Source organism: Camelus ferus, chromosome 11 (genome assembly GCF_009834535.1).
Source record: "Camelus ferus isolate YT-003-E chromosome 11, BCGSAC_Cfer_1.0, whole genome shotgun sequence".
NCBI lineage: Eukaryota > Metazoa > Chordata > Mammalia > Artiodactyla > Camelidae > Camelus > Camelus ferus.
In genome coordinates, this window is record NC_045706.1 from 42,043,199 (window position 1) to 42,057,633 (window position 14,435).

Sequence of the window (14,435 nt, forward strand, 5' to 3'; positions counted from 1 at the left end):
GACCTTTCAGGAGACAGGTCATTAAATGGTCCTTATCCAAGCCACTTTTTTTTTAACAAAGCCCTCTGCCTAAGGAAGAAAGGAATACACAAGCAAAAAGGAAAATTAAAACTGACCCTCGTGAAATGAACATTCTCCTTCCTCTAAATATCTTAACTTTTCTTTTTTCTTGAAATATAGTTGATTAACAATACTGTGTTATTTTTCAGGAGTACAGCAAAGTGATTCGGTTACATGTATTTTTTTTTATTCTTTTCCATTATAGGTTATTACAGAATAATGGATATAGTTCCCTGTGCTACACAATAAATGTTTTTGTTGTTTATCTATATTATACGGTAGTATGTATCTGTTAATCCCATACTCCTAATTTACCCCTCCTCCACTTCCCCTTTGGTAACCGTAAGTTTGTTTCCTATGTCTGTGTGTCTATTTCTGTTTTGTCAATAAGTTCATTTGTATCATTGTTTTAGATTCCACATACAAGCAATACCATAAGTTATTCGTCTTCTGTCTGACTTACTTCATTTAATATGATAATCTTTAGTTCTATCCATGTTGCTGCAAATGGCATTATTTCCTTCTTTTTATGGCTGAGTAACATTCCATTATATATATATATATATATATGCACACATACATACATACACCACATCTTTTTTATCCATTCATCTGTGGATGGACATTTAGGGTGCTTCCATGTCTTGGTTATTATAAATAGTGCTGCTTTGAACATTGAGGTGCGTGTATCTTTTCGAATTAGAGTTTTCATCTTTTCCGGTTATGCACAGGGATTGCTGGATCATATGGTGAGTCTATTTTTAGTTTTTCAAAGAACCTCCATATTGTTTTTCATAGTGGCTGCATGAGTTTACATTCCCACCAACAGTGTAGGAGGGTTCCCTTTACTCCACAGCCTCTCCAACATTCATCATTTGTGAACTTTTTAATGATGGCCATTCTGACTGGTGTGAGGTGACACCTCATTGTATTTTGATTTGCATTTCTCTAATAATTAGTAATGTTGAGCATCTCTTCACATGTCCATTGGCCATCTGTATGTCTTCTTTGGAGAAATGTCTATTTAGGTCTTCTGCCCATTTCTGATTGGGTTGTTTGTTTTTTGATATTGAGTTGTATGAGCTGTTGGTATATTTTGGAAATTAAGTCCCTGTCAGTCACACTGTTTGCAAATATTTTCTCCCAGTCTGTAGGTTGTCTTTTCATTTTTTTTTTATGGTTTCCTTTGCTCTGTAAAAGCTTCTAAGTTTGATTAGGTCCCATTTGTTTATTTTTGCTTCTATTTCTTTTGCCTTGGGAGACTTATCTAAGAAAATTGTGCTACGATTTATATCAGAGAATATTTTGCCTATGTTCTCTTCTAGGAGTTTAATGGTGTCATGCCTTATATTTTAATCTTTAAGCCATTTTGAGCTTATTTTTGTGTATGGTACGAGGGAGCATTCTAATTTCATTGTTTTACACATAGCTGTCCAGCCTTCCCAACACCACTTGCTGAAGAGACTGTCTTTTCTCTGTTGTATATTTTTGCCTCCTTTATCAAAGATAAATTGACTGTAGGTATTTGGGTTTATTTCTGGGCTCTGTTCTGTTCCATTGATCTGTATGTCTGTTTATGTGCCAATACCACGCTGTTTTGATTACTATAGCTTTGGGGCATTGTCTGAAGTCTGGGAGGGTTATCCCTCCATCTTTGTTCTTTTTCTTCAGGATTGCTTTGCCACTTCTTGGTCTTTTGTGGTTCCACATAAACTTTAGGATTATTTGTTCTACTCCTGTGGAAAACATCCTGGGTAATTTAACAGGGATCATGTTAAATCTGTAGATTGCTTTGGGTAGTATGGCCATTTTTAACAATATTAATTCTTGCAATTCAAGAACATAGGATATCTTTCCATTTCCTTTAATCATGTTTGATTTCCTTTATCAACATTTTATAGCTCTCAGTATATAAATCTTTCACTGTTTTGTTTAGGTTTATTCCTAGGTATTTTGTTTTATTTATATATTTATATAAATATATATATATATATTTATATAAAGTGACTTTATAAACAGTATTTTTTTTTACTTTTTCTGATATTTCATTGTTAGTATAAGGAAATGCAACTGATTTCTGTATATTAATCTTCTATCCTGCTACCTTTTTGAATTCACTTCTCAATTCTAATAGTTTTTGTGTGAAGTCTTTAGGGTTTTTACATAGAGTATTATGTCATCTTCATATAATGACAATTTTACCTCTTTCCTTCTGACTTGGATACTTTTTATTTCTTTTTATTGTTTGATTGCTGTGGCTAGGACTTTCAATACTATGTTGAACAGAAGTAGTGAGGGTGGGCATCCTTGTCATGTTCCAGAATTCAGTCGGAAGGCTTTTAGCTTTTCACCATTTAGTATTACATTGGCTGTGGGTTTGTCATAAGTGACTTTTATTATATTATTTATTTTATTATCTTTATTATATATAGATATTAAATATCAATTTCTTTGAGAACATTCTTGCATTGCCTTCCTGATTCCCAGACTTTTATTGGATCAGCAAATACACCTCTTTTAAATCATTCATTGTTGGTGAAAAACTGGAATCACATTCGGACATACACATAAAACCTCAGATTCTGTACTCTACCCTCAGAGAGGTGGCCAAAACCAAAATTAAAGAAAAGTTGTTGTAATATTGAGTCTGATCCTTCATAAGTAGACTTTTTGATTCTGACTTTGGGGCTGATCAGAAAGGTAAGAAAGATCCAAACTTTCAATGGTTCCTATCGGACCCCTTCTCCTTTGCCCACACCCCCATTCCCAACCTGGTTAGGATCAGACTGAAGATCCACTCTGTGATGAGAGAACCCAGAAATGGCAATAGCTAAACTCTTATAATGGTGCCCTTCAGCTTCAAAGAGGGTTCCTTCTAAGTTCATAAAGCTGTGCCTGTAGGTTCTTCACAGGTACTTTTGGGGAATGATGATTTCATAACAGACCAGCTAGAACTGTGTTCTGATGACAGCAACCAGTGTCAAGCAGGATTTGTAGCATAAGCTCAAGATCCCCAAATAAATCCAGCTTTATGAACAGAACTACTCTCTCTACCACAGTGCATGGTAAACCTAGTTAGTGGGTCATTTACCCTTTGATCCAAACTCTTATGAAATATATAGTTCTATCAAATTCTGGTATATTTGTTCCAGTCCTATGGAACTTTGCCTGATAATATTAGACAACAACGCTATAGAGTAATCAGTGATAACTGTGGTTATTATTTAAAAACTAGACTTGTCCATGGCCTTACTTCTTTCATTTGAATCTGGCATCATCCAGGCCAGTGGTTTTCAATCAGGACACACAACAGACTTGTCTGCGGAGTTTAATAATAATGCAGATGTCCAGGACCTACACCAGACTTAACGAATGTCTTACTTGATACTCTTGGCATCTTCTTTTAGGACTATTATGCTATACTTTAAAGTTTTTTCATCTATAAAAATTATATTACTCCATTTTTGTAAAACCAGAAGTAAATTCTCTGACTTCTTTAAAGATAGGCTTATTTTATTATCCCCTGAGACATTCTAACTTGATGGGAATGGTTTCACTATCTTGTTTTCATGTCACATTATGAATCATTTTTCTTATGAACTTTCATCAGACTTTTCACATTTGAAAATTATTAGTAGTAAATCAATGAAAATAACTGTCAGTTTCTGTGATCTATAGATGTTTGTTTTCTTCAGACACTTGCCTTAAGGTTCTACTATCAGCTTCAGGTCAGGGTCTCTGTCATCAACTAAGAAGAATATTCTCAAGAGTCTCATGGTAAAGGCCCAGATACTTTAAATAACTGACATTCCAAAGAACAGACTCTTGGGTATAGGTGTCTGATAACACCAGTGGGCTGGGTCAGGACTTGCAGAACTTTAGTCCAGAAGCAGACAACTTCTTGCTATTGCTAACCCAAGATCAAGTGGAACAAGGTTTAACTACACAGAACTGAATGGACTGATAAGGGAAATTTTACAGTGGTTATCTGATTGGAATATTGTTGTTTTAATATAGTCTGTCTTCTGGCCCCATAAGAAAGTCCTTTCTCTTTCTACTTCAACTATTTGTTACCCGTACTATTTAGTAGATTTTTATAGCAAACAAGATAAATGACTTGCCCTGGAAATAGAAATGTGCCATTCATATGCAAACTAACAAATCCAGAACCCATACGCTGAACCACCTCCTCTACCTGATTCATACACTCCAAGAAGCAATCATCCTTTGCCCTAATCATCCCAGGGCCAGGTACCAGACCACTAGAGAGAACCCCTATACATCAGAGTTCACGGAAACTATTCAAACTAGCCAATTCTAAGCCTGCTTACTCTGCCTTGCTTTTCCTTCCAATAAAAGCCACAATAATGCCTTCTGCCCATGCTCCATCTTCCTCCTGACCAACCTTGGTGCTTCCCCTTGTGGCACTGCATGACATAGTATGCCCCCCTCTCTTCTTAAGAACTATGAGTAGGAACTTTTCCAAATGATAGTCATCTTCTGATCCATCGGCCATTCTGTTATATATATTATATATATAACATATATAACCATTCTGTTATATAAACTTAAATGAAATATTTTTAAATTATACCTGAATCTCACTAAACCCTAGAATCCAGAAACTCATACCAAATGTCCTTACTTTCAATGGCAATAGAATTATTTCATATATTCAATAATAACATCTTCTGTTTTACCAAGACAAAATTGGATAACTCTATTACATAACTAACATCTTGCCTGAAATGTCATACTGATCTTGGATCAGGTAGAACAGGCTGATTTCAAGGAACTAACGTGGCTTTAATTACAGAGTCAATGCCTACAAAGGACTCCTAGGATAACTAGCCTGCTATCTAGTTTAGAGGGTCCAACCTTATAGGTGGTAAGGACCATCACTTCCTTGGAGGCCAGGAATCTAAAGTTATTTTGGGGACCTTAAGAAAAGAGGAATTCACCTAAATGCATAAGTACTGCAGGTGAAAAAAGGTGGAGAGAATTTCTTCAATTTGGTTCCCTTGCCTTGGGATTGCAAACAACAGGGGCATTAGAAGTCTAATCTGAGATTCCTTATGAAAGCTTCCAAAGAGAAGTTCATTCTGTAATTATTCAAAACTATACGGCTCTAGATTTTGCAAAGCATATGTAAGAAGAACTAGATGGTAAATTAACACTCTTGCCATGCCTGTCTAGGTAAATAATAAGGCCAAACCTAAGGAGAGTAGTCTTATCTTGCGATCAAAGTTAATCTTTCTTTGAGATTATCATGATCACAAGGAAGAAGAAGGGAGGGAGGTCGAGACTGTGAGGAACAATTATAAAAGACTTTGAAATTTAGTGGATGTCCTGGCTAGCTCACCTATCTGAATAATCTCTGCTTTTTGTTCGTCTATGTAGAAATAGAAGTTAACTTGCAGAAACTGATGACAATGCAAATAACTTCTCTCCACAGAAATGCAAATTGTGTCCACAGCAAAGTAGTTGATTATCACGCTATGGATACTGCAAGTATGGCCAATTTTGTGTGCACTTCTAAATTTACTTCAGCATTCCTTGGCAGACTGTAAATGTGTGGTATTTTGCATTCTTTTTTGTATTGACTGTAATATCTTATTGGTTCTGTCATTAATTCACAATTTAAATAAAATCTTTGACACATCTTTACTTTGTATCTGTATAAGAGTCATGATTATATCCTCTTTTAAAATGAGACTTTTTATAATTGAAAAGATATTATGCTTCCACTTTACAGAAAAATATGGAAGACCTAATATGCCATTTTACAAAAAAGTTATGCACAATATATATAATAAATATATACATATTTAGGTGTGTATGTATATATATATATATATCTCTTACCAATTTTGAGTCATTCAGTGAATAATACTGAGTGACTGAGTGCCAGAGATCCAAAGACAGACAACAAAGACTGATTCACTGACCTCAAAGAACTTAAATTCTAGTAGACCTAGCATTCACTCAACAAAGTGTGCCTAACTGATGTGACCAACATCACAAAGCTTTAAGGCAGAGAAGAAAATCACACTTGTAAAACTCCCTCAAAGTAATCCTTTCTAAATAATAATTACTGCTTAGCAACACAATATATCACCAAAGGAAAAAAATTCCAGGGTGAAATAATAGGTTTTATATAACAATTAAGGTATGAGTGATATAAGGGGGTAAATAAATCACTAGACACATAGTTGGAAGTTCTGGGTACCTTTTGTTAGAAACACTATGATTTATGGAAAAGACATTCTACTCAAGTTCTTCCAAATCTTACTAAAGTGGTTAGGTAATCTCTCTGATCCTTAGTTTTTCCACTAGTACAAAAAGATAATTGTCATAAATATGGCTACATGCCTAGAACACAATAAATGCTTAAATAAGTGTTAGTGGATTTTATTAATAATATTATTTATAGATGCTCAGTTCTTGGTCAGTACTCAACCAATGTTAATTATATCTCCTTAAAGAAAATGGGAAGAATGATATCTGTTTCAATTTTCTCCAAAATATGGAAGACCTAAAATAATATTATCAAAGTTCTCTTAGTCATTAGAGGGGAAAAAAATAGCTCATTGTGTACATAGAGATGTTAAGAATGAACTGGAAGTTTTGCCTGCAGTCCAGGGTTCCGATGATGTACTACCAGCAAAGACTATACAAGCATATCTCTCTCCTGAAATCTTTCTGTGCATGAGCAACATGTTGGGAATTACATGCCCCATTAGCACCTTATTACAAGTGATAACTGTGCAATTTCTATGAGGCCAGACTACAGGATGACAAGAAAGAGGGCATTCCAGGAGAGATGGCTGGTCACCCAAAGCCCACAATGTCACAGGTGACACTTAGTGGGAGATTCAAGGTCAGAGCCTCCCGGAACCAGCCAGACTGTGCAGGCAGCCCTTTGGGTACCTGTGTCCTCCCCAGCACCACACTCCTAATCAAACAAGTGCTGGGTACATTCAGCAACAGGCAAGGTCTCAAGTTTATCATAACTTAAATGGTATTTCACACTTAACCTCTCTCTGCAACTCAACTCAGTTTCAAATAATCACAACACAGCTTCATGAATGCAGAGGGCATTTCATCTCCCTACAGAATTAACTGACTCAATAAGAGGTCACCGTGCCAAAAAAGAAATGAAATGAAAGTCACAAGGCAAATAAGAAAGTTATAAGGTCAGGTAAACTGCCCAGCTAAAGCTGTTCTAACAGGAAGGAAGACCACCTGGTGCCCCTTTACTGAATAGGACTGGACTTAAATTTATTACATAATTAACCTATTACGCTTAGAGCCTCCCACATTATTTAACAGTTAGAGTGTTAAAAAAAAAAAAAAGCAAAGGTCACATTAATGAAGCACCTACGTCCCCAAAACTGCTTTAGGTGCACTAGAAGTATAATCTTAATTTTGGGACCATCAACCTCAAGATTAAAATGGGATATATTCATTTAATCTCTTTTAAAAGCACCATAAATTATTTGAGGGGCTTTTAAGATTTTTTAAAATCACATTCTTTAGTACATCCCTCTACAACTAGAAAAGTAAAATAAGTAAATACGTGCATGTGTGTATATAATGCAGTACTTGAATCAATTTGAAAAGATGCTTCTTTCATACATTTAAGTACTTATTGACCTCAAAGAACCAGATACTACACACACATACAAACAGGCACATACAAGCTTGAGTGTTTTTCCGAAGCCGCTAAATCACAGCCTAAGAATGGCTCTGGAGAAACTTGGGACTTTTGATTTGCGAAAAAGAATCTCTAGGTTTGGGGAAAGAGCTACCTGCCTTAGATACATGAAGGTAACTGGAGGTCTTCCTTCACTCTCCCCCAAAATGATGCAGCAGCTCCTCTAAATCAATGTCAGACTTCAGTATTTAAGAATATCAGTTTGGAAGAGCGCTAAATTGTCAGCCTGTCCAGAGCGCTCCACTATTAACGCACGGTGCAAGCAAGCGTCCCAGGCCGCTGGTGCGCAAGTCACATTAATCGCCTCTCGCAAAATAAAGTGCTCAGACCATCACCCGCAACTGTGCCCTCGCCTGAGAAGCACCCGTCTTGGCAAAGGGCTGAGGAGGTCTACCTGGCTTTCTCTGTGGCTTCTCCCATTCTCGGCCTTGAAGGTGGACTTGGGCTTCCGGGACTTGAAGTTGCCCATGCTGGGTCGCAGCAGGCCGTCCAGCAGTGCGGTCTGCTCTACATGCTGCGGCGGCGCGCAGGACAGCGGCGCGGGCTCCTCTAGCGGAGGCCCGGCGTCGGGGTAATTTTCTTTATGGTCTTCATCTCTAGAACAAGAAAGATCCAATTTAGAAAGCACCAAAAAGAGTATAATAACCTGCTGTGGGAAAGAGAGGCTGGTGATACTGGTTGCTGCTCTATTTATATATACGGTACCTCCCAACTTGTTAGTGTAGACTTAGTTTCAGAGGAACTGAATTTCACTCGAGATCACGCCCATTCCCTTCCAGTCTTTGCTAATGGATGTATACTTTTTGTAGTTGTAGCTTCGTCCATACTATCATAATCTGCTTTTAATTTTTCACTTCAAGATGGATTCACATATATCTTGTTTTTCTCTCACAAGAGTAATGTGATATAGATGGCTTAGTTATTGTCACCCCAACTTTATAGACTGACTATAAAACCCAGAGATTAAGTGCCGAATAGAAGGGCTAATTCACCCAGGCCTGGAGTGGTCAGGTGGGTCTCCAGCCTCTCATGCCTGTGTCCTTGGTTCAAGGTATAATGCTTCCTCCTCACTGGAAAGTCTTTAATCATCTCCTTACAACTTAAGAAGCATTTAAAAGTTTAACAGGGCTCTATTTTAATAGGATATACTACCTGAGTAAAATATAACACAAGGGCCAAATTTTACCTGACCAAGCCATAAGAACAACACTCAATGCAAAGCTGAAGATCCCGGCATCTGGGTCCTATTGGTGCAGAATTGCTGGAGAAGACTGAACAGGCCGGCATTACCTCCATACACTTAGGGCTGGGAGGACAGTGTTCATTTTTACTCATCAATCAAATTCAACACAATATCACCCTGGCATTTCAATTTTCTCAAAAATAATGACATAATAACACTCTTCTTTGAAGTCATTTGTCTGTCTTAAATCTAGATGTATTTTATTTTCTTATTTTGCTAAGAATTCAGCAAGCACCATGGACATAACCAAATGGGAGCATTCCCTTTGTTTAAGCAGTATCATCATCCTTAACCTATTGGCAGTCATTCATTACCAGGTCATACAATTCTGCAGGAGTGGACACTTCCCCCAGGTGGTGTTTTTCCCTCCTGGTCCCCGACCAGAAGCATCCATAAAAGAGATTTTGGCCAGGTCAGCTAAGAATCAATTCTTCATGGCTCAAGGACATGTAAAGTCAAGAGACAAGACCAGCAAAGGAAGGATTTCTACCCTCTACTCAGGATGCCTTTTCACGAATGAAAGAGATTAAATTCACTAAGCTGATAGCAAGAGGATGAGCTCCAGGTAGTCCCTGAGGGAAGATCAAAGAAAACATCAGGACAGGAGGTCTGGAGCCTGACCAGAGTGCATGCAATTGGGCAAAACATGGAAATAAAGTTATGCTGAAAGAGTTAAATTTAAGCCTTAAAACAGATAGTATCTGGTAAAGAAAAACCCAAGAAGTGAAATAATTCATGTTAGTAACTGAAAAACAAAACAAAAAGAACTACACTAATTTGTTTGAAATGCATTTCTCTCACTAGAAACAATTACTACCCATCCAAGTACTCTATGTTCCTGGGTGTGCAACAAAAGAAAGAACAGCTGCATTTACAGTAACCCAAACGTTCCTCATTCAAGGAGAATTCCAGAACACTCAAAATAAGGGGAACAAAGTGATTTTTCAAATCTAAAATGACTCTTGGGGGAAGGTATGGCTCAGTGGCAGAGTGTGTGCCTAGCATGCAGGAGGTCCTGGGCTCAATCCCCAGTACCTCCATGTTAAGTAAATAAATAAGCAAATAAACAAACAAACAAACTTAATTACCTCCCCTCCGCACAAAATGTATAAATAAATAAATAAAATGTCTCTTGTGATAGACTCATTCCTAAAATAATATCTGAATTTTATTTTTATATCATATTTTCAAGGTGCCCCAAATTTACCAATGTCATCTCATTCACTTCCTTGGCTTGAAAAGCAAGGAAGGTGGGGGGGAGGAGCAAAAAGCATCTGTCTCTCATTACACAAATATAAAACCTAATACAAAAGTCATGTTTAGAAATATATTTTCCAACTGGTTCCTCAGAATCCCCAAAACAGAATACAGGTAATTTGTCACTGCTCATTGGAATCACTTGTAACTGAGAATGAGCATGGTATTCTGAAAAGAACAGGAGTCCAAAAGATCCTCCCACTTGTTATAACACAGCCTGAGCCACACCACTTCACCTCTGCGACTCTTGTCCATAAGATGCCTGGAGTCTCTACTTTGCAGAGGTAATAGTCTCTGTGAAATGCCTACCACAGAAAGTTGGCTCAAGGCCACAACCCAGTAAGTAGGGGCTATTATTACTCTCACTTAGGGCCTTAGGTGAATGGTTATTCGCAAAGAAAAAACATGAGGGCTATTTTTAGTCTTTCCAATACCTCCAGGATAAATTATAAACTCCTTAGCAGGGCACATGAATCCTTCAGAATCAGGTCTTTGTTTATCTCTGGAACTTTATTTCTTACCACTCCTAGCCTCACCTCTCAGGGTTCCTGCCATCCTGAACTGCTTGCTGTACCTTCAACTTGAATTATTTTCTCTATCCTCTATTGGCTAAGTTGCTCCCTTTGTAGCATCATGATGTTTTGGCCTTATATCCCACCCCAAAGAGTCATGTGCCATGTGTAATTTTCTTTAGGAATCCATCCCAGAAATCTCACTAGACTACACTAAGTCTTCTAAGTGAATCCTCTGCCTGATCCCAGTGAAACAGCACTCAGTGCACAGCAGCGTCATCACCTGTGTTCTTGCCTGTCTCCTCCAGTGGACTGAACTTCTGGGAGCAAGGATTGGTTTGTCTTTCTCTACCCCAGATCTCCACTGGTTTCTGGCACCCAAAATAGGCCTTCAACAAACGTTTGTTATCCAACAGTGGACTTTAGTGTCAGACAGACCTGAGCTCAACTTCATTCTCAGAGTGGCTATGTTATCTTGGATGAGCTATCATCCCTCTGAGTCTCAGTTTCTCCACCTACAGGATGAGAAAGGAAACATCAGCTTCCTTTCATTGCTTAAATAATAAAGAGTATCTGAAAGTGCATATCTGAATAAAATGTGGAAGAAATGGTGACAGGAAGGTTTTGCCATTGTATCATGAACCCCTTGATAACCAAGACCACACTCCAGACATGGGTGGTGAATAAAGCTAGAACCTCTTCCTTAGGATCTACGATGGGAACATTGAAAGGGGCTAATCAGTGTTTAATTCAACAGGCATTTATTGAGCACTCTCCATGTAAATGTACTGTCCTGGGGAGTATCCAAAAGTAGACAAGACCAAACTTCCTTCAAGAGCTGATCATCTATTACAAGAAATCAGACCTGAGAATAAATTATTAGAATTCAATGAAGAGACTTAAGACCAGACCCAGATGGTTTCTGTTCTTCATAAGAAGCAAGCAATGGTGGGTCATACCTGAGACTGGAGCAGTCAGTCTGATCTTCATGCAGAGAGACTGTGTCTTCGTCACACCTGGGGAGAGGGAATAAAACTGTATCAGATCCAAATGTATGCTGCAGTAGAAACAGCAACAGTCTAGGATTATCTTAAGATCAGCCCAGTAAACTTAAAAAATAGAACAATATTTACTGCTTTCACCTAAACCAGCAACGATTCCCTGAAATTCTACCAGTTAATGATACCAATGTTGTCATATCATCTGAGCTTAAATGCTCAGAACCAGAGGTAATGGCCCTTTTTCCTCCACTGCTCTGCATCACCTAACTAACAAGATTTTAGCAAGGATCTAAGTGTTCACAGTGCTTGAGGGGACATTGGACACCAAGATTGGTGGACTGCTGTTGGCTCCAAAGAGACTCTGCTACATGTCTCTTGGCATTACCTCTGCCTTAGGCAGTCCCAAATCACACCAGCTGCCATTTGGTTTACTCCATTGGCCACCAGACTTTCTCAACCTCTTTCCTTTTCACAAAATCTTCTCAAATAACCTTGTGAAAAATTCTTGGCTCTTCCATACTGAAAAATCTCCAGTGCTCCACATTGCTTAAGGGAATCTGGAGTAGGACCATTCTCTCACTCTAGTGTATGAGGGAGCTTCTGTTCCCATTCTCAGCCATTCCCCACACCACTCCAGCCTAGAATGCTTTTTCCATCTTCAACTCCTACTCAGCCTTCACTGCTCAAGTCTCACAAGCTCTGTGAACTTTCCCAGCCAAGTTCACCCACGTGCCATGTTCCCACTTTAATCTAAATATATACATGTTTACTCTTCATTCTGAGGTTTCAGGAGCCAACTAATTTTGCCTGGCACTGTCCAGTAATTCCTTTGTACCTCTGAGCTGTGTTTAATTCGTTGTTAATTCCATGAAAAGAAATAACCATAATTTCTTCTTCTAGATACGGTGCCACAGTGCCCACAGTGCTAACCCAAAGAAGACACTCAACAAATGCTTGAATTGAATCATTAACTCTGGCCCCTCAGCAAGTCTAGTCCCTGATATAATTTAACAAGCATTTACTGAGCATTTACTGCCTTCCAGGCACTGCAGTAGGCACTGGAGCTGTGCTTCTCAAACCCCTTGGGATTCAGGATGGACCACTTGGTTGTCTATTTCCAATCCACTGTGGATAGATAATTTGGTAAAAATGCCACAGGAATGCCAAATCCCTATAAAAGTTATTAAATGCATAGTCCCTGTTTCGGTACTTTTCTTGTCTCAGACATATTACAACCTGTGAACCCACACTTTGAATAGCACGACTACTAAAGGATAGAAAGTTGAAAAAGAACCTGGATCCTGCTCTGAGAGATTCATAATGTGATAAGTGGACCACAGTAAATAAATAAATATCTACATACATAGATATCACCATAATATTGTATTTATCCTATATGAAATCACTTTTAAAAATTTTAAATATTGCTTCCTGGCAATGGTGTATAATTTAGCCACAGAACAAACTGATGACAGCTTCAGTTCTCTCCCCTTACTACCTTACTTCCCTTTAAATTATTGTTTTGTAACGAATTAAACAAAGGCCACCAACCCTCTCTACCTGCTGAAATATTTTGCTCCTGCTGACAGTTGAAAAAAAAAAATCCATTGCCTTAACAAAAATGCTCTCCTTGACAAAATGAACTATATATCCTTGCTTTCCCACTTTTTGACTCTTAATAATCCACTTTGTCCATCTCATAGAAAGCAACAATTAAATTCCTAAATGTTGCCTTGTTCTCCTCCATTAGAGGCATTTACTTTAATAGATCATAGATCATTGTAATGTGAATAAAGATGTTCCCCCAACAAAAGCAATCTAGCTAAGCAGAAAAATCAATGAAGAACAGAAATCTAGAATTACTGCTTCCAAAGAACTAGAGTTCAAACAGAGGCTCCACCTCAGAGCTCAACAATACCTATTGTTTGGGAATTTGGCAAGAACTTTTTTTTCTCCTCCTCATTTGATTTATTAATCTTTCTTCTCAAAGGATAATTAGTTAAAAATGGAAACTTGGCACCAGAACATACGAAGTTGCAGATGCTTTCTCAAGTATGAGGCCAGACCTAATTAGCTGATCCAATTTTAAGGACTACTGAACAACTCTAGACACCACTCAAGAAAACACAATGCCTAGCTTGCAGATATAACAATGCAATAGATCTCCCTGTGGCTTCCATGGTGCACATATACAAGCTCTTTTAGTTGAACTGAGTTTTCATTTGCTTCAGTGAAGACCATCAAGTTGTACTTAATTAGTATCTTTCTGATTGCTCTACTGATTCCTTGCCCAGAGCCCCCTGCAAATGTACAATATTGGCCCAATAAAAAAAAAAAAATTGGATTCCACAGTGGGAACCCATATTTAGATAACCCTATACCTGAAAGAGAATCAACTCAGATCAAGTGCCCAACTGGCCTTGGGCATGAGATTTTTCTTCCTACGTTGTAGGAAGAATTTAAAGACCAATCTTTTTAATGATCTTCGTCTTAAATATTCAAAACTGGACACCTTCAAGTACAATGTTTTTCAAACTGTATATTGTGACCTATTGAGATTAGACAGCAGCTACAGCATGTTGTTGTTACTATTGTTAGAGAAAGAGAATAGAAAATGTCAATATAGTGAGGGTTATTTCATGAAA

General features: G+C 37.9%; 1 protein-coding gene across 11 annotated transcripts in view; it reads right to left on the reverse strand.

The window, feature by feature from the left end:
• Window positions 1-14,435, reverse strand: part of FAM13C (family with sequence similarity 13 member C) — a 536,869-nt gene that overhangs the window by 518,573 nt on the left and 3,861 nt on the right. For all 11 annotated transcript variants that reach the window (XM_032491443.1, XM_032491444.1, XM_032491445.1 and 8 more), the window contains 2 exons: window positions 11,749-11,805; window positions 8,172-8,373 (listed from right to left, as the gene is read on the reverse strand). In XM_032491443.1, coding sequence (XP_032347334.1) covers window positions 8,172-8,373; window positions 11,749-11,805 — 259 coding nt within the window. The remainder of the gene's footprint in view (window positions 1-8,171; window positions 8,374-11,748; window positions 11,806-14,435) is intronic.